The sequence below is a fragment of the Drosophila takahashii genome, chromosome X, assembly GCF_030179915.1.
Source record: "Drosophila takahashii strain IR98-3 E-12201 chromosome X, DtakHiC1v2, whole genome shotgun sequence".
Lineage (NCBI taxonomy): Eukaryota > Metazoa > Arthropoda > Insecta > Diptera > Drosophilidae > Drosophila > Drosophila takahashii.
In genome coordinates, this window is record NC_091683.1 from 11,322,124 (window position 1) to 11,341,702 (window position 19,579).

General features: G+C 46.8%; 1 protein-coding gene across 40 annotated transcripts in view; it reads left to right on the forward strand.

Moving 5' to 3' along the window:
• Window positions 1-19,579, forward strand: part of trol (terribly reduced optic lobes) — an 83,202-nt gene that overhangs the window by 61,881 nt on the left and 1,742 nt on the right. For 24 of the 40 annotated variants that reach the window (XM_070218418.1, XM_070218420.1, XM_070218423.1 and 21 more), the window contains 20 exons: window positions 91-2,327; window positions 2,388-3,477; window positions 3,981-4,166; window positions 5,457-5,608; window positions 5,707-5,887; window positions 6,117-6,723; window positions 7,691-7,953; window positions 8,345-8,519; window positions 8,591-9,012; window positions 9,131-9,581; window positions 9,642-9,891; window positions 10,822-10,996; window positions 13,087-13,173; window positions 15,539-15,756; window positions 16,081-16,353; window positions 16,412-16,876; window positions 16,937-17,403; window positions 17,463-18,148; window positions 18,212-18,628; window positions 18,701-18,848. In XM_070218418.1, the coding sequence (XP_070074519.1) occupies window positions 91-2,327; window positions 2,388-3,477; window positions 3,981-4,166; window positions 5,457-5,608; window positions 5,707-5,887; window positions 6,117-6,723; window positions 7,691-7,953; window positions 8,345-8,519; window positions 8,591-9,012; window positions 9,131-9,581; window positions 9,642-9,891; window positions 10,822-10,996; window positions 13,087-13,173; window positions 15,539-15,756; window positions 16,081-16,353; window positions 16,412-16,876; window positions 16,937-17,403; window positions 17,463-18,148; window positions 18,212-18,628; window positions 18,701-18,848 (8,950 nt within the window). The remainder of the gene's footprint in view (window positions 1-90; window positions 2,328-2,387; window positions 3,478-3,980; window positions 4,167-5,456; window positions 5,609-5,706; window positions 5,888-6,116; window positions 6,724-7,690; window positions 7,954-8,344; window positions 8,520-8,590; window positions 9,013-9,130; window positions 9,582-9,641; window positions 9,892-10,821; window positions 10,997-13,086; window positions 13,174-15,538; window positions 15,757-16,080; window positions 16,354-16,411; window positions 16,877-16,936; window positions 17,404-17,462; window positions 18,149-18,211; window positions 18,629-18,700; window positions 18,849-19,579) is intronic. The other 16 variants (XM_070218424.1, XM_070218433.1, XM_044396079.1 and 13 more) reach the window with 3 other exon arrangements.

Here is a 19,579-nt window from a genome sequence, read left to right on the forward strand (position 1 = left end):
TTTACCAATTGGTCCTTCATGCCAGATATTGGCAACCCTTGTTCGGTTACCCCAACCACTATAAACTATTTTTTCTTATCCTATTTCCAGCGGTGCCCTCTCCAATGACCCTACCCGCACCCTCGATTGTCGTGATGGAGTACGAGGTCCTCGAGCTGACCTGCGTGGGCACCGGCGTCCCGACGCCGACGATCGTGTGGCGTCTCAACTGGGGCCATGTGCCCGAGAAGTGTGAATCGAAGAGCTACGGCGGAACCGGAACCCTGCGCTGTCCGAACATGAGGCCCCAGGACAGTGGTGCCTACTCGTGCGAGTTCATCAACACACGCGGCACCTTCTATCCGAAAACGAACTCGATTGTCACCGTTACGCCGGTGCGCTCGGATGTCTGCAAGGCCGGATTCTTCAATATGCTGGCCCGCAAGTCGGAGGAATGCGTCCAGTGCTTCTGCTTTGGCGTTTCGACCAACTGTGACAGTGCCAATTTGTTCACCTACGCCATTCAGCCACCGATCCTTTCGCACCGCGTGGTCAGCGTTGAACTCAGTCCGTTCCGTCAAATTGTCATCAATGAGGCTAGTCCGGGTCAGGATCTGCTCACCTTGCACCATGGTGTTCAGTTCAGGGCATCGAACGTACACTACAACGGCCGGGAGACACCATTCTTGGCCCTGCCCGCTGAGTATATGGGCAACCAGCTGAAGTCCTATGGCGGCAATCTGCGCTACGAGGTCAGGTACAATGGCAACGGTAGACCGGTCAGCGGACCCGATGTCATCATCACCGGCAACAGTTTCACGCTAACCCATCGCGTTCGCACTCATCCGGGTCAGAACAACAGGGTGACTATTCCCTTCCTGCCGGGAGGCTGGACGAAGCCGGATGGTCGCAAGGGAACGCGAGAGGACATCATGATGATACTGGCCAATGTGGACAATATTCTGATTCGACTGGGCTACCTGGATAGCACAGCTCGCGAAGTGGATCTGATAAATATCGCCTTGGATTCGGCCGGAAGTGCCGATCAGGGATTGGGCAGTGCCTCGCTCGTGGAGAAGTGCACCTGTCCGCCCGGCTATGTTGGTGATTCGTGCGAGTCCTGTGCCTCGGGCTATGTTCGCCAGGCCCGCGGACCTTGGCTGGGTCATTGTGTGCCCTTCACCCCGGAACCGTGCCCAGCGGGAACCTACGGCAATCCCCGACTTGGTGTTCCCTGCCAGGAGTGTCCGTGCCCCCACGCGGGCGCCAATAACTTTGCCAGCGGCTGCCAACAGAGTCCCGATGGCGATGTGATTTGCCGCTGCAACGAAGGCTATGCCGGCAAGAGGTGCGAGCACTGCGCCCAGGGTTACCAGGGTAATCCGTTGGCACCGGGAGGAGTCTGTCGCAAGATACCCGATAGTTCGTGCAATGTCGACGGCACCTACAACATCTACAGCAATGGAACGTGCCAGTGCAAGGATAGCGTGATTGGCGAACAGTGCGACACCTGCGCGCCGAAGAGTTTCCACCTCAATTCGTTCACCTACACCGGTTGCATCGAGTGCTTCTGCAGTGGAGTGGGCTTGGATTGTGACAGTAGTTCGTGGTATCGCAACCAGGTCACCAGCACCTTTGGACGAACGCGCGTCAATCATGGATTCGCCCTGATTAGCGACTATATGCGCAATACCCCGGTAACGGTGCCCGTTTCCATGTCCACCCAGGCCAATGCCTTGAGCTTCGTGGGATCCGCCGAGCAGGCCGGTAATACGCTCTACTGGAGTCTTCCCGCCGCCTTCCTGGGCAACAAGCTGACCTCGTACGGAGGCAAGTTGAGCTACACGCTCAGCTACAGTCCCCTGCCCAGCGGCATTATGTCGCGCAACAGTGCCCCCGATGTGGTGATCAAGAGCGGCGAGGATCTGAGGCTCATCCATTACAGGAAGTCGCAGGTCAGTCCCAGTGTGGCCAACACCTATGCCGTGGAGATCAAGGAGAGCGCATGGCAGCGCGGCGATGAACTGGTGCCTAACCGTGAACACGTCCTGATGGCCCTCAGCAATATTACGGCCATCTATATCAAGGCCACGTACACGACTAGCACCAAGGAGGCCTCGCTGCGATCGGTCACATTGGATACGGCCACGGCCACCAATCTGGGCACCGCACGTGCCGTCGAAGTGGAGCAGTGCCGCTGTCCCGAGGGCTATTTGGGTCTCTCCTGCGAGCAGTGTGCTCCTGGCTATACGCGCGATCCGGAGGCAGGAATCTATCTGGGTCTCTGCAGGCCCTGCGAGTGCAATGGACATTCCAAGTATTGCAACAGTGAGACAGGCGAATGCGAAGTGAGTATCCGGCTGGAAGGACCAAGGTCGTAAAACCTATTAATGATTAATCTTTTCCAGAGCTGTTCCGACAACACCGAAGGATTCAATTGTGACCGATGCGCCGCCGGCTATGTGGGTGATGCCACCCGAGGAACTTCGTACGACTGTCAATACGATGACGGCGGCTATCCGACGTCGCGTCCACCGGCACCGGGCAATCAGACGGCCGAATGCCTGGTGAATTGCCAACAGGAGGGAACCGCCGGTTGCCGCGGCTACCAGTGCGAGTGCAAGAGGAATGTGGCTGGCGATCGATGCGATCAGTGCCGCCCCGGAACCTATGGACTGTCGGCCCAAAATCCGGACGGTTGCAAGGAGTGCTACTGCTCCGGACTGACCAACCAGTGCCGCTCGGCGTCTCTCTACCGCCAGCTGATACCCGTGGACTTCATTTCGACGCCACCATTGATAACAGACGAATTCGGCGACATCATGGATAGGGATAACCTTGTGCCCGACGTGCCCAGGAATGTGTATACCTACAAGCACACCTCCTACACGCCCAAGTACTGGAGCCTGAGGGGTAGTGTGCTGGGCAACCAGCTGTTGTCGTACGGCGGCCGCTTGGAGTACAGCCTGATTGTGGAGTCCGTTGGCCGGGACCATCGTGGCAAGGATGTGGTCCTAATTGGCAACGGACTCAAGCTGATCTGGTCGCGACCCGATGGCCATGACAACGAGCAGGAATACCATGTGCGTTTGCATGAGGACGAGCAGTGGACGGTTGAGGATCGTGGATCGGCACGACAGGCCACGCGGGCCGACTTCATGACTGTGCTGTCGGATCTGCAGCACATCCTGATCCTGGCCACACCCAAGGTGCCCACGGTCAGCACCTCGATTAGCAATGTCATCCTGGAGAGTTCGATAACCACGAGAGCGCCTGGAGCTACGCATGCCTCCGATATCGAGTTGTGCCAGTGTCCATCCGGTTATACGGGCACTTCCTGTGAGTCCTGCGCACCACTGCACTACCGCGACGCCTCTGGACGCTGCAGTCAGTGTCCTTGCGACGCTTCCAACACGGAATCCTGCGGCTTGGTCAGCGGCGGTAACGTCGAATGCCAGTGCAGGCCACGCTGGAGGGGTGATCGCTGCCGGGAAATTGGTAAGTGAAGAAGTAAATCACACTCGTCCTTTCACCGCTCTCTCCCTATTCTCCATTACTGGCATTCTAGCCCAACTTCTGCATACCGAACATCATGAAATACAATCGTTTACATCCACTAGCATCCCCTAGTCTAAATGAACTTTAAATGCCCACTTGGATTTCGTCGAACGATAGAAACCCTTGATCGAAAGTAGCCCTGTCCGTTTTTGGCATGACTTACAATTTAAATTTTAGTGTATTTCAAGTATTTCTAAAACATTACTCGTAATACTTTCGATCTCTGGCTGACTGCGTAATCCGAGTAGTGGGTACACAGCGATCGGATCAACCGATTATAAAGATCTTACCTGTTTTGATTTACTTTATCCTTTCTCTCGGACTTTTGTTTTTGTCATTCCTCCTCCGTCATCAACTATAAAACCAATCGAAATCGGACAATAAAAAAACTGAATAATTGAAATCACCAAAACCAACAAACATCCCATCCATCCACATTCTAGACACATCGCCCATTATCGAAGAACCGCCCCAGATATGTGATTTAAGCAGGGGATTCTGTTGCAGCGGCTTTCAGTTCGATATCGCACCGAACGAGACAATCTCGTTTAATGACACCCTGCAGATATATAAGGGCAACAGAATCATAGGAAATATGACCAAGCTGCGCTACGGCTGTCCATCGCGAGGTTCGCTCCAAGCTCTCCGATCCACGGCACTGAACCACTGAGAACCACTCAGCCGCCTACAAAGAACACCACAACTGTTGCCTTTCTAATACTCGTACCTCTATATCTCTCACACCACCAGCACACCTAAAACTCCACTCTACACCACCTATTTAGTATCTTCCAAGCTTAGATATGTGAAAAGATCCGTAGATCTCTGTGTGTGTGTGTAGTAGAGCGAACCTAACTCTCGTATATTTGTGACCTAAACCCCAAAAGTAGACCACGCGGGAAGTTTCCCAGACTCTTGTAATTGGGTTAGATCCTGTATTATCTCCGCCTCTCTTTTTTTCTGACTCTGTGTCTGATCTTTCGGTGATCTAAAATACCACTTAGCTAGTTTATGTGTCTTAGTACTTGTCTTACCCCAAAAGTAGTTTTTGTTCTCTGTGTACAGTTGCCGCACTAGACCCTCTGATCCTCCGAACCTTCTTCGACTAGCCCATCGGTAACTCTTTTGTCTTTGTCTCTCTGTCTCTGTGTGTACCATACGTTATTTGTATCTTAGCTGCCAGTCTATAACGTCAGCGACCGCAAAGCCACAACATATTGGCCCAGGAACGCGTTGAAGTAGTCCGTGAACTTACCGTAGCCACTAACCCAAGGTTAGAATCTGACTTCTAAATTAAATAGTGCGCTTCACAACTTGAATAGCACAATTAATTATTGATTAACATGTAACTGTGTCGTCTATAATGACTATAAAAAACTACAATACATCCAAACTTACCAATTAAATTTTCTTCTAAATAGTGCAAGAATGGGTTTTAACCATTTTAAGAATTATAATAACTGATCTCTTAAAAGTAGTGGTTAGACTAACCTCTTGAAATAAACCTCAAAAGTTATGAAACGCACTATATCCATGTTTTTTTAACCAATCTGTCGATTAACCCGTGGAGCTGTAGGTCAACTGGAGTGTTCCCCTAATGGGAATGGAGACTCCAAGGAACCAAAAACTAAGCCCCTACTACGATCTCCTGACTTTGTGTCCCAAATAGGAGTCATTAAAACGCAACCACATGTCACTAACACATTCTCAAGGCCTCTCTTTGCGAACCGAGTTCTCATGTGATTTTTTAAATCAAATAGTGTAAAAAACTGAACAAGATTTTAACTTACATTAATGCGAAACTCAGATGAGAACTCACTCGTAAAAGAGGGATTTACTCACACCGCTAGGAACTCAACAATTGGGAACAGCCTATGGTGTTGAAGTGTTTGTCTAATCGATATTCCCCGCTACCCTAGAAACTAACGAACCGACTCCGGAACCGGATACCAGTACCGATGATCCCGTGCGCACCCAGATCATAGTGTCGATTGCCAGGCCAGAGATTACCATTCTGCCCGTGGGTGGATCGCTGACCCTCAGCTGTACCGGTCGAATGCGCTGGACCAATGTAAGTTCACAGGGATCTGATATAGTGGTTTAGATGGTTTAGAATCATATAATATTTTTACTGTGACTATAACACATCTTTAAATTCCTATCGCCCAGAGCCCAGTGTTTGTGAACTGGTACAAGCAGGGCAGTCACCTGCCCGAGGGAGTCGAGGTGCAAGGCGGTAATCTGCAGCTGTTCAACCTGCAGATCAGCGATTCTGGAATCTACATCTGCCAGGCCGTAAGCAACGAGACCGGCCACAGCTTTACGGACCACGTCTCCATCACCGTTTCCCGTGAGTACCGGTTACCTAATCCTTTACCTCTAAAATCTACCAAATAGCTAATAACACTTGTAATCTCATATAAATTGCGGCATTTATCAAAGGATATGCCCAGGAAATGCTGGCACGATACGGTACTTGAAATTAGCAAACAAAATAACATTTTATATTTAGAAGATTATATTACATTTGACATTATAAAACCCATGTTTTCTCTTTTACCAAAAAATGCAATTCTCAGAGGAGGACCAACGCTCGCCGGCTCACATTGTGGATTTGCCCAACGACGTGACCTTCGAGGAGTACGTAAGCAATGAGATCGTCTGCGAGGTGGAGGGCAACCCACCACCCACTGTCACCTGGACTCGCGTGGATGGCCATGCGGACGCCCAAAGTACGCGAACGGACAACAATCGGCTGGTCTTCGATTCGCCGAGGAAATCGGACGAGGGTCGCTATCGCTGCCAGGCAGAGAATAGCCTGAGTCGGGAGGAGAAGTACGTAGTCGTGTATGTCCGGAGCAATCCTCCCCAGCCGCCGCCGCAGCAGGATCGTTTGTACATCACACCGCAGGAGGTGAACGGTGTGGCCGGTGACTCCTTCCAGTTGTCCTGCCAATTCACCAGCGCTGCCTCTCTGCGCTACGATTGGTCCCACGATGGTCGCTCCCTGTCCGCGTCGTCACCCCGAAATGTTGTGGTCCGCGGAAATGTCCTGGAAGTCCGCGATGCCAACGTTCGCGACTCCGGCACCTACACCTGTGTGGCCTTCGACCTGCGCACCCGACGCAACTTCACCGAGAGCGCACGGGTCTACATCGAGCAGCCCAACGAGCCGGGAATCCTTGGGTGAGTGAGAAGTTCCGCTAAGGAATATTTGCCTTTAAAGTAGAGCAGTTGGAAGGGAGAAAATAATGCTAGAACATACAAACATATCTATGATTTCTAATTCTAGAGTTCAATTTAATTTATTTGATATGCCAGCGCTACAAGTGCTGTTTTTTGTTTTTTTATACCCTTGCAGAGGGTATTATGATTTCAGTCAGAAGTTTGCAACGCAGTGAAGGAGAGATTTCCGACCCCATAAAGTATATATATTCTTGATCAGCATCACAAGACGAGTCGATCTAGCCATGTCCGTCTGTCCGTCCGTCTGTCCGTCCGTTTCTACGCAAACTAGTCTCTCAGTTTTAAAGATATCGGGATGAAACTTTCGTAGAAGTCGTATTTCTATTGCAGGTAGTATATATGTCGGAACCAACCGGATCGGACAACTATATCTTATAGCTCCCATAGGAAGGATCAAAAAAAAAAAAGTAAAAAAATTCTAGCTCCGGTGTTTTTTTAAATTTTACCTTCTACTCTTGGGAATATTTTTTTCTATATATTTCTGAATTTCGGTTTTTTTGTTTTTTTAATCGGATCACTATATCATATAGCTGCCATAGGAACGGTCGAAAAATTAAATGGAAATTAATGGGAAAAAATTATATCTTTGTTGGTTTTTATTACATTCCCTTCTTCTCTGGGATATGACTATTTTGAAATATTTCCGAATTTCGATTTTAATTTTTAAAAGATCGAACTACTATATCATATAGCTGTGATAGAAACGATCGAAAAATTAATGTGAAATAATAAGAAATTTAACATTTTTGCGATTTGTATATTAATAGAATGATCTGCAAGGGTATATAAGCTTCGGCTTGCCGAAGCTAGCTTCCTTTCTTGTTTTTAATTTTTTTTTTTTTTAATTTAAAAAAATATTTTATGATCTGAGACCTAAATATTCCATAACTCCATTTATATTTCACAGCGACAAGCCGCATATCTTGACCTTGGAGCAGAACATCATAATTGTGCAAGGCGAGGACTTGAGCATCACATGTGAGGCAAGTGGAACGCCCTATCCCTCGATTAAGTGGACCAAGGTGCAGGAGAATCTGGCCGAAAATGTCCGCATCAGTGGCAATGTGCTCACCATCTACGGAGGCCGCAGTGAGAATCGTGGTCTTTACTCCTGCATCGCCGAGAACTCTCACGGCAGCGATCAGTCCAGCACAAGCATCGATATTGAACGTAAGTTATCAGGGATCCGATACGGTTGTATTATATTATATCTTCATCCCCAGAGGCTACCTTTATCTAGTATCAGTTGCGGTGAAAGATTATTAAGTTATAATCTTCTTTGACCGCAACCTCTCTCAACCTTTCTCCCTCTATAGAGAACAAAAGTTCCAAACTAACAATCCTTTGCTCTATTTCGTGTTGTTGTCTCTCTTCCCTCACAAACACTTATTAATCCCGAATATTGATTTTTAAAAAAACCCCAAAATCCCCCAAATGTATTTAATTAAAACCCAACACTTCGCCATGCAAGTGCACAAGAGTGGAGTTGGTAATAAGACAGGTCCGCACAGTCTTCTCCTAATACTAATTGGTGCCACCACTGTCGTTTACTTGTTTGCAGCCCGGGAGCGGCCGAGTCTTACGATTGATACGGCCACCCAAAAGGTTTCGGTTGGCTCCCAGGCGTCCCTTTACTGTGCCGCCCAGGGCATTCCCGAACCGACCGTCGAGTGGGTTCGAACGGATGGTCAGCCACTGTCGCCGCGTCACAAGGTCCAGGCACCCGGCTATGTTGTGTAAGTACTCTCCTCTCTACTAGAAGCCATGTGTAAACCTATTTCATAAATTCGTATGTATTCCCCTCTAGGATCGATGACATTGTGCTCGATGATAGCGGTACCTACGAGTGCCGGGCGAGCAACATAGCTGGCCAGGTGAGCGGCTTGGCCACCATTAACGTCCAGGAGCCAACTCTTGTGCGGATCGAACCAGATAGGCAACACCATATCGTCACCCAGGGCGACGAACTCTCGCTCAGCTGCGTGGGCAGTGGCGTCCCTACTCCTTCGGTCTTTTGGAGTTTCGAGGGAAGAGACGTTGACAGGATGGGAGTACCGGAAGGTGCTGTTTTTGCGCAACCTTTCCGAACCAACACTGCCGACGTGAAAATCTTCCGGGTGAGCAAGGAGAACGAAGGCATCTACGTCTGTCACGGATCCAATGACGCGGGTGAAGATCAACAATACATTCGCGTGGAGGTACAACCCAGACGGGGTGACGTCGGTGCAGGTGAGTTCGGTTTCTTTACCATGTAGTAGTTACCTTTAGTTGAACGCGAATTCTTCAGAACAAAAGAAAGTTTCTTTATACAAAGCCATATATATTGATTCGTAAACCATATTTTTAGGAGGAGATGACAATGGTGATGTCGATACCCGACAGCCCCCCAATCGGCCCCAAATCCAACCGAATCCATTGAGCAACGAACGCCTGACCACCGAATTGGGCAACAATGTGACCCTCATCTGCAACGTGGACAACGTGAACACGGAATGGGAACGCGTCGATGGCACACCCCTGCCGCACAATGCCTACACGGTGAGAAATACGCTGGTGATTGTCTTCGTGGAGCCGCAGAATCTGGGTCAGTACCGCTGCAATGGAATCGGTCGCGATGGACGTGTGGAGGCCCATGTGGTGAGGGAGCTGGTTCTCCTGCCCCTGCCCAGGATCACCTTCTATCCCAACATCCCGCTGACCGTGGAGCTGGGCCAGAACTTGGATGTCTACTGCCAGGTGGAGAACGTGCGTCCGGAGGACGTGCATTGGACCACCGACAACAATCGACCACTGCCCAGGTGGGAATTAAAAAGCCCTGACTTTATTGCATACCTTACCTAACCTTCCATTCACTCCAGTTCCGTACGCATCGAGGGCAATGTCCTCAGGTTCGCGTCCATCACTCAGGCTGCTGCCGGTGAATACCGCTGCTCGGCCACCAATCAATATGGAAGCCGATCGAAGAACGCCAGGGTGGTGGTGAAACAGCCCAGTGGCTTCCAGCCCGTTCCCCACTCGCAGGTGCAACAGCGTCAGGTGGGCGACTCCATCCAGTTGCGATGCCGCCTGACCACCCAGTACGGCGACGAGGTTCGCGGCAATATCCAGGTGAGCGTCTTTCCCGAGGAATGTCAAATATATTCCCGATCATGGGCGGATCCGCAGGGGGTGATTTGGGTGATATATTATCCCCCACTCAGGGAAAGAAAGAAAGGAATTTTGCTATTCAAAAAGTACAAACAAAAATTGTTCTGATATCATTATTATTTTGGTTTCTCTTCAAAACAGTATGTATTTTTGGCGTACGACCATTTTTGCCCAAGTTACAGCAAAAAAACCAACAGGAAAAAATTCAAATTTTTACCAAAAACCCAGATCCTAATTTTTCAAAAAATAATTAGTTTTTTGACCATAACAATAAAAATATTGATCCAAATATGGATTGTCATACCATTCTGAACTCGTTATTAAATTTCCAATCGATTGGCATTTAAATCTGGGCATTTTATTTTTTTGCCATTTTTCGTAAAAAAATTATGATGTACCCCCTTATAAAAAAATTGAAAATTGGCGAACATTTTATTTTTCCAAGTTCACCCGGAAAGTGTCATGTATTTATTTATTATTTTGTTATCTGTTCAAAACAGTTTGTCTTTTTGGTGTAGGACCATTTTTGGCCAAGTTTCAGCAAAAAAACAAACAGAAAAAATTCAACTTTTTGCCAAAATAAAACGGATTCCAATTTTCCACAAAAAATAATTCGTTTTTTGACCATAACAATGCAAATATTGATCCAAATATGGATTGCCATACCATTCTGATTTCGTTATTAAATTTTCAATCGATTGGCATTTATACCTGGACATTTTATTTTTTTTACCATTTTTTGCAAAACAACATAATAACCCCTTATAAAAAAAATTAAAATTGGCGAAAATTGTCTGCGAAAGTAATTGGGGACTACTCCCATTTATAAATACGATTTCTATTCGAACAGTTAGTGATACAGTTGACCGATACGATTATTCTACATTGCAGTTCAACTGGTACCGTGAGGACGGCAGCCCCTTGCCCCGCGGTGTCCGTCCGGATAGCCAGGTGCTGCAGCTGGTTAAATTGCAGCCCGAGGACGAGGGCCGCTACATCTGCAACTCGTACGATTTGGGCAGCGGGCAGCAACTGCCCCCCGTCTCCATCGACTTGCAAGTACTAAGTGAGTAATCGCAGCAGGGTTAGGTTTCTTGAGGCACCGCGGTCTGGGTCTCCGACTCCGGCTCAGAGGTGGAGTCGGATTCAGATCCAGATCCGCCGGTTCGCAGTCAGAAGATGTCCTGTCCGACAAGCAACCCTTCTTCCATCTCTCCCCCGACAAAAGAAAAACACATTAAGTAGTAGCCCTTGCCAAAACGAAAGAGATCCATTTCCAAATGGGTTTACTCAAAAAAAAAAAAAAAGAAAATTTGAACAAAATCTTTGCTAGCCCGAAAACCAAACGAATTAAGTAAGAAATCCTAAAAAAAAACAGAATAATGCTTAAGTTTATAAGAGGAAGAATTTTCCAGGATTAGGCTTTGTTAAGCAGGTTTGATCGTTCGCTGATTTTACTAATTCCCCACTCAAAATATAAATATATGTATATGAATACGCCTATATATATAAACACATCAATGTACTCGTATCTGTTAACATAAACTAAAAAAACCGACAAAAGGAACAAATTACGAAATTGAAAACCGAAAAAACACCCTGTAAATATGCAAACGGAAATTGTCAGTCCCCACAACACCCAAAAAACAAGCAATATTTCCATGTATATATGTCTAGCACTATACAGGAAGCGGTTCCAGGGTCCTACGAACACACTCTGTACATAACAAATGATCAAAAACAAGGATATCGAAATCATTGCAAAAACTTTGGTGGTGGTGGAGTCACAAACGAAAGAAGGACAACTGCCAATCATGTTATGATATAAAGTACACAAGTCCATTGCATGCAAACAAAGTCCGAATCGAAATTATTTTTTTTTCACCAATTGAAATTCTAGCAATCTAAGATCTGGAAAAAGAGAAACTATACACCACACGCACACTTTTATACATATATACGAACATTCTACCAACTTGATAAATCTTAAGCTTACCAAAATGGCTGCCAAAAACATTTCTAATACGATACATTTAAGTAAGCCCCACTTAAAGTGAGAAATAAAACATAATATTAACATTAAAAACTTGCACAACGAAATGTGTGAAGCAAATTGTAACATATTCTTTTTATTTATTTCCCAAGCCCTTGCAGAGGCCTAAAATGTGAGAGTTAAACATGTTTTAAATTTTCTGTCCGATTCAAAAATCCTCTAAAAATTATTGGATTTTTAAATTATTTAAAAATTTGATTTGTTATTCCTGAAAGTAGATTTCCTTTAGATTGAAATAAAATATAAAGGACAATAAACCTTATAGATCTGCAAGGGTATTCAGAGCTTCGGTTGACCGATTCTGGCCATCTTTTGTTGCGTTTTTTAACATTTAAACCCTATTTTGGTGACGGCTCCTCTCTCCCTATCGCTACTGACCCTTGGTGTTTGTCAACTACAGTCCAATTGGACATTTTGTTAATATTAATTTACATTCCTCAAAAGGTTATTGGTTGTCAACTGTTTGTTTGTGTTTTTGTGTATTAATAAGTGTAAATCAATGACAAGTTAATTATCTAAACCATAAGCACTGCACAAGAAATCTACTGCCATGGCCACATTTTTACTCCTGAGTTTCTACAACATCACCGAACTTGCACCCAAAAAGCACACCAAAAACCAATACGAAAGGAACCAGCACAAATTCAATTGTAAATAATGAACTTAACTTTTGTCTTGAATCAGATAAAATCAGTCAAACTTTCAGTCAGATGCAGAAGAATCAGCTTAAAGAATCCGTTGAAGCCGTAGGTTTAATAGTTCCACCAACTTTTTTCAATGCAAATGGAACCCATTGATTAATTTCATATTTATTTCTTTCTCTCTCACGCTTTTCTCTTTCTCTCTCCCACTTTCTTACATGTGCGCTTGTTGAAATATTTTTAAATTACCCTTTGATTTGACTTGACTTAAACTGTTTACTTGGTATATGCTAAATGCTATATATGATATGATATGATATGGTACACTGTGTGCGCTTTTGCTGATCCTATGTCGAACAAAAAACACACACAAAACACAAACAAATTTAATGGTATGGCATGCAACTGCAACTGCAACTGCAATCAATCAATGAATCGAACGACGCAACTACAACTACCCAGGAACTACTACCCAGTATCCTTTCAATCGGTTTAAGGGCGGTGTCTCCCTGAAAGACACGCCCTGCATGGTTCTGTATATTTGTGCAGGTGTGTTACAGCCACCGCCGCCTAACCAATTCTAATCGCAGCGATCCTCCATTATATGATATATATATATATTATTTGTATTTTATTTAAATTCTTTTATTTTGTTTGACCTTTTTTCGTTTATTTTGCATTTGTTTTGTATTATTAATCCAATGATCTTTAAATCTGTATTATGTACTGCCTAACCCTAGAGATGAATAAGTTTTATAAAAAAAAAGAAACAAAAATAATGCCGAAAAAAACTGTAAAAAGTTGCTTTACTGAAACTCCCCCAACCCGCCACGCCCACTAATGCACATAGTCCCACGATAGAGCCTCGACTTTGGATTCGATTAGTAGAGCACCATGTTAACTTATCCAGCATGCGTGGATCCCCAATAATCAATATCATTACCGAGTCTAAGGGGCAGGATATACCTTAGTTTAAGTTGTACATATATAGGGTTTAGGGCCTACTACTACTAACCAAGGGCTTCAGTGCTGCGGAGGCTGTATATTTTTGCTAATTATTTACTTTGTGCCTTCCACAAACCAAACAAAAATAACGAAAATTTTAAAAATAATACTGAATATACCGAAACGAAACACAAAATTGCAAATAAAAAACGCCGCAGACTTCAAGAGCAGCAAACTATCACCTTCGAAGCCCCTGAATTCCGGACCGGCAACGATTAGGACACCAACTATTTCGTACACCTGCCAACCGAACGACTTCAAGTGCGTTTCGCATCCGCACACTTGCATCAGGGCCAACATGGTGTGCGATGGGATCTACGACTGTACGGATCACTCTGATGAATTCAACTGTATCGCCGGCAAGGGAAGCGGAAAATCGGGATCCAGCTCGGGATCGGGGAGCTTTAAGCGCTGGAAGAAGGACCGAAAGTCGGGAAGGAGGAGCCTTGTGAAAGCCTTCAAGGATCGGAAGCTGAGGAAGCGCAGCTTCGGTTGGTCCCAAAGTTTTCTCTCTTCACCCCTCACCGCAAAAGCTTTCCCTCACTCTCTGCCCTGGTATCGCCTATTTAATACCCAACTGTACTTATTTGTATCCCATAGTGTCCTTCCTCCTCCTACTTTCCCATATCCCAATTTCCCCGCTATCCCTTCCGATTTCTATATATTCTTCTCCACCATCTCTTCCTGTCTAATTCCGTATTGCTCGTGGGTGCACCAAATCGTAGAGTTGAAGCGATTGCAATTGGCACTGAAATGAAGGCAACCGATTATCGATAGCCGACCGGCGATAACTGATCAACTGCACCAAATAAAATCAATCGAGAAGTAAAAAGGAGAAACGGAGCACACGCACCTTGAGGGCTTAAAATGTAACAAATAACGATCAACGATAGCCAAACTATCGATACCTTTACAGCGTTCAGCGGGTTGGCAAGCTAACAGGTTTTAACCTTGGATGTATGAAATGCATGCGGCAGGCTATAATGTTACTAACTTTATAACCCACTTTAGACTTACGAAATTTGTGTAAATAATACAAAACACTCAGAAACACACATACACATACGCGCGCACACCACACGATAAACAATAGTTAAGTAATCGAAATTTTGTAAAATATATCTTTAACTGTATCTATATCCCCCTGTATGTATATTTGTGACTCAAACAAACCAAAATGAGACATCTGTGATTTTAGTGGTAACCCAAGTCCAAATTAGATCTGTAGAACTGAACATTCGAGATGAGAAACCAAAAATGAAAACCAGATTAAAACCAATCTAAACGACCCCATTCGTAACCCCACATGTATTCGTATTTTGTGTGATTCGATTCGTAGCAGTATTGAGTAAAAGTAGCTCCATAAAAAGTAGTCCACCTCACCAATCCACAAAGTCCCCTCTCTGTCGCCTCTCTATATGTATATCGTATCGTATCTATGTATGTCTAACTAGGAAATCAAATTCCAAATCGAAACAACTAAAACAAAACTGAGAGCGATATGAATCGAACGATAAGTGACTAAAATTCACTTTGCAACAACATCTATGAACTTATTAGAAATGGAAAAAACTTTACCGATAACCAATTACAACTTATCGATCGATAACTATCGCCTTCTTTCTGTTTGAAATGCCTATTTTGACCTGTAATTTTGCTAACTGTTTATTCTCTCTCTGTGTATTTTTTACTATCTTATTCCCATTTCCATGGCTCACACACAAACCACACACACAAATACAAAAACACCACCCACACACATACACATACTTAAACACACACACACATAAACACATGCACCCATGCACTTGTGAATTGTCGCTGAATTGTGAACGTCCTTGTCGACCTGTCGCCCCCGTTTCAATGTGTGTGTGTATCCGATGTCCTGTTGGCGGTTGGGCCCTATCAGCGGTACCAGCGGCTCCCCAGAACCCCATCTACCTGCCGCCAGTGGCGCCACCACGTTCGCCCGAAAGGATCCTCGAGCCCCAACTGAGCCTGAGTGTACAATCCTCGAACCTGCCAGCCGGCGACGGCACCACCGTCGAGTGCTTCTCCTCCGATGACTCCTACCCAGATGTCGTGTGGGAACGCGCCGATGGAGCTCCACTCAGCGAAAATGTCCAGGTGAGTTCGGTTTTTACAATACCACCTCATATTTCGAACCTATTCTTCACTATTCGCGAATTCTTGGATATCCTATACACCCAAGAACAAATCAATATGAAACGTAGATCAATTTTACATTTATTTACATAAAATTGACCTGGTCGAAAAAAGTATTTCATGTAAAAACGATATGGGCTTACATGGTCATATCGATTTTACGGGAACATGCTTTTTTTTAGTCTTTTCCGTAACCCCTTTAGATCCTAAATTTTCTTACTTTGTACTTTTCATTTACCAACCTTTAATACCTAATTTTCTGCATCATTTATTAAACTTCTACAGCAAGTGGGCAATAACCTGGTGATTAGTAACGTGGCCTCCACCGATGCCGGTAACTATGTGTGCAAGTGCAAGACGGACGAGGGAGATCTGTATACCACCAGCTACAAACTGGAGGTCGAGGAGCAGCCCCATGAACTGAAGAGCTCCAAGATAGTCTACGCCAAGGTTGGCGGAAATGCCGACTTGCAGTGCGGAGCCGATGAAGATCGACAGCCCAGCTACCGTTGGTCTCGCCAATACGGACAACTTCAGGCGGGACGCAGTCTGCAGAATGTAAGTTATAAACCTAATTCTAAGTTCTCTTAAAAACGTCCGGCTTTTCCAATTCCAGGAGAAACTTTCGTTGGATCGCGTTCAGGCCAACGATGCCGGAACTTATGTTTGTTCGGCCCAATACAGCGATGGCGAGACGGTTGACTTCCCCAACATTCTGGTTGTGACCGGGGCGATTCCCCAGTTCCGCCAGGAGCCCCGCAGCTACATGAGCTTCCCCACGCTCTCGAACTCCTCGTTCAAGTTCAACTTCGAGCTGACCTTCCGGCCGGAAAACGCCGACGGACTGCTGCTCTTCAATGGACAGACCCGCGGAAGCGGTGACTATATCGCACTCTCGCTGAAGGATCGCTATGCGGAGTTCCGGTTCGATTTTGGCGGTAAACCGTTGCTGGTGCGAGCGGAGGAGCCACTGGCTTTGGATGAATGGCACACGGTGCGCGTGAGTCGCTTCAAGCGGGATGGCTACATCCAGGTGGACGACCAGCATCCGGTGGCCTTCCCCACCTCCCAGCATCAGCAGGTAAGCTCTATTTATTTTTTAAAAAAGTTTAAATAAGTAATACCCCCGTTTAATCGATAGATACCCCAGTTGGAACTGATTGAGGATCTGTACATTGGCGGCGTGCCCAACTGGGAGTTCCTGCCCGCCGAGGCGGTGGGTCAGCAATCAGGCTTCGTGGGCTGCATTAGCCGGCTGACCCTGCAGGGACGCACCGTGGAGCTGATCCGGGAGGCCAAGTTCAAGGAGGGCATCACCGATTGCCGGCCCTGCGCCCAGGGACCCTGCCAGAACAAGGGCGTCTGCCTGGAGAGCCAGACGGAGCAGGCCTACACCTGCGTCTGCCAGCCGGGCTGGACTGGCCGGGATTGTGCCATCGAGGGCACCCAGTGCACCGCAGGAGTTTGCGGCTCGGGACGCTGCGAGAATACGGAGAACGACATGGAGTGCCTGTGCCCGCTGAACAGGGCAGGCGATCGATGCCAGTACAATGAGATTCTAAATGAACAGAGCTTGAATTTCAAGAGCAACAGCTTTGCGGCCTACGGGTAAGTTGGCTTACTATATCTTATCATTTAAACCCACTAATATAACTTTGCTTCTGTAGAACTCCCAAGGTCACCAAAGTAAACATCACACTCTCCGTTCGTCCCGCGAGCCTGGAGGACTCTGTGATCCTGTACACGGCGGAATCCACTCTGCCCAGCGGCGATTACCTGGCTTTGGTCCTTCGCGGTGGCCACGCGGAGCTGCTGATCAACACGGCCGCCCGCTTGGATCCCGTGGTGGTGCGTTCGGCGGAACCGCTGCCCCTCAATCGCTGGACCAGAATCGAGATCAGGCGTCGCCTGGGCGAGGGAATCCTCAAGGTGGGCGATGGACCCGAGCGAAAGGCCAAGGCACCGGGATCCGATCGCATTCTGTCGCTCAAGACCCACCTCTTTGTGGGCGGCGTCGATCGGTCGACCGTAAAGATCAACCGTGATGTGAACATCACCAAGGGCTTCGATGGCTGCATCTCGAAGCTGTACAACTCGCAGAAATCCGTCAATCTGCTGGGTGACATCAGGGATGCGGCGAATGTCCAGAACTGTGGGGAGGCGAATGAGATAGATGACGATGAGTATGAGATGCCAGTAGCGCTGCCATCGCCTAAGGTCGCCGAGAATGAACGTCAGCTGATGGCGCCGTGTGCCAGTGATCCCTGCGAGAACGGGGGAAGCTGCAGCGAGCAGGAGGACATGGCCATCTGCTCCTGTCCCTTCGGCTTCAGCGGCAAACACTGCCAGAATCGTAAGTGGAAACAGAAAAGTGTGATTAAAGGGATAGCTAATCCTCATCCCCATTCCATTACAGACCTCCAGCTGAGCTTCAATGCCTCGTTCCGCGGCGATGGCTACGTGGAGCTGAACCGCAGCCACTTCCAACCCGCCCTGGAGCAGACGTACTCCCACATTGGCATTGTGTTCACCACCAACAAGCCGAATGGCCTGCTTTTCTGGTGGGGCCAGGAGGCCGGGGAGGAGTACACCGGACAGGACTTCATTGCCGCCGCCGTGGTCGATGGCTATGTGGAGTACTCGATGAGGCTCGATGGCGAGGAGGCGGTCATTCGGAACAGCGATATCCGCGTGGACAATGGCGAGCGGCACATTGTGATCGCCAAGCGGGATGAGAACACCGCCATGCTGGAACTCGATCAGATCCTGGACACGGGCGATACGCGACCCACCATCAACAAGGCAATGAAGCTGCCGGGCAATGTGTTTGTCGGTGGGTGTCCTTATCTCTAGCAATTCTTAATCCCTGGGCAATTACTTAGCTAACCTATTTTCCCTTTCCTAGGTGGCGCTCCTGATGTCGCGGCATTCACGGGCTTCCGCTACAAGGACAATTTCAACGGCTGCATTGTGGTCGTCGAGGGCGAAACCGTGGGCCAAATTAACCTTAGTTCAGCTGCCATCAATGGAGTGAATGCCAACGTGTGTCCCGCGTAAGTAGTTCTTGAGATCTCTCTTAATATCTCCAGTCACAAGCTTTCCTTCTGCCTGCCTGCCTGGAAATACGTAGTCTGTGGAGTCCTTCTAGCCTCGTTCACCAGGAGATCGGTACTCACGTAGTTATCGATAACCATGTGGTTGGCCGGGATCTGAGTTTTTTCGACGAACTGGATCAACCGCCACCGGTGCATATTTTCTATCCGCGTCCCAATACCAACGAGTTTCCCACCAGCGAGGCCCATCGAGTGGTTCTATCGCTTTGGCTATCAATAGTCCTCTTGAGTTGCCGGCTAGCAGTGATATCCTTGTGTCTGTTGCCCGCCCCCAGCTAAGCTCGATTAATCAGGGTCGCAGCGGAAATGATATCGAATCAGTTGAGGGAATCGTTTATCGCCGGCAGCTGACTGTTGGCAACTGTACCCCTTACCTAAACATTAAAGGAATCTTCTTCCATTTTTGTTAACCCGAGAAAGGCGGCTATGACACTTAGGCCCATGAAAAGTACTATAACTAAAAAGGCATTATTATATTTGAGCAATTCTAGTTAGATAATTTCCTGATACAAAAAAGCTCAAAATAACTTCTTTCAAATGTTAAAGAATTTCGAATGAATCATATTTGAAATGTTTAATACAACCTATGTAGAAAATATTTCTGACTAATGTTTTGAACTGTTTGCCTATCTCATTTATATTTGAAAATATAAAATCTAGAAAGTGTCGTA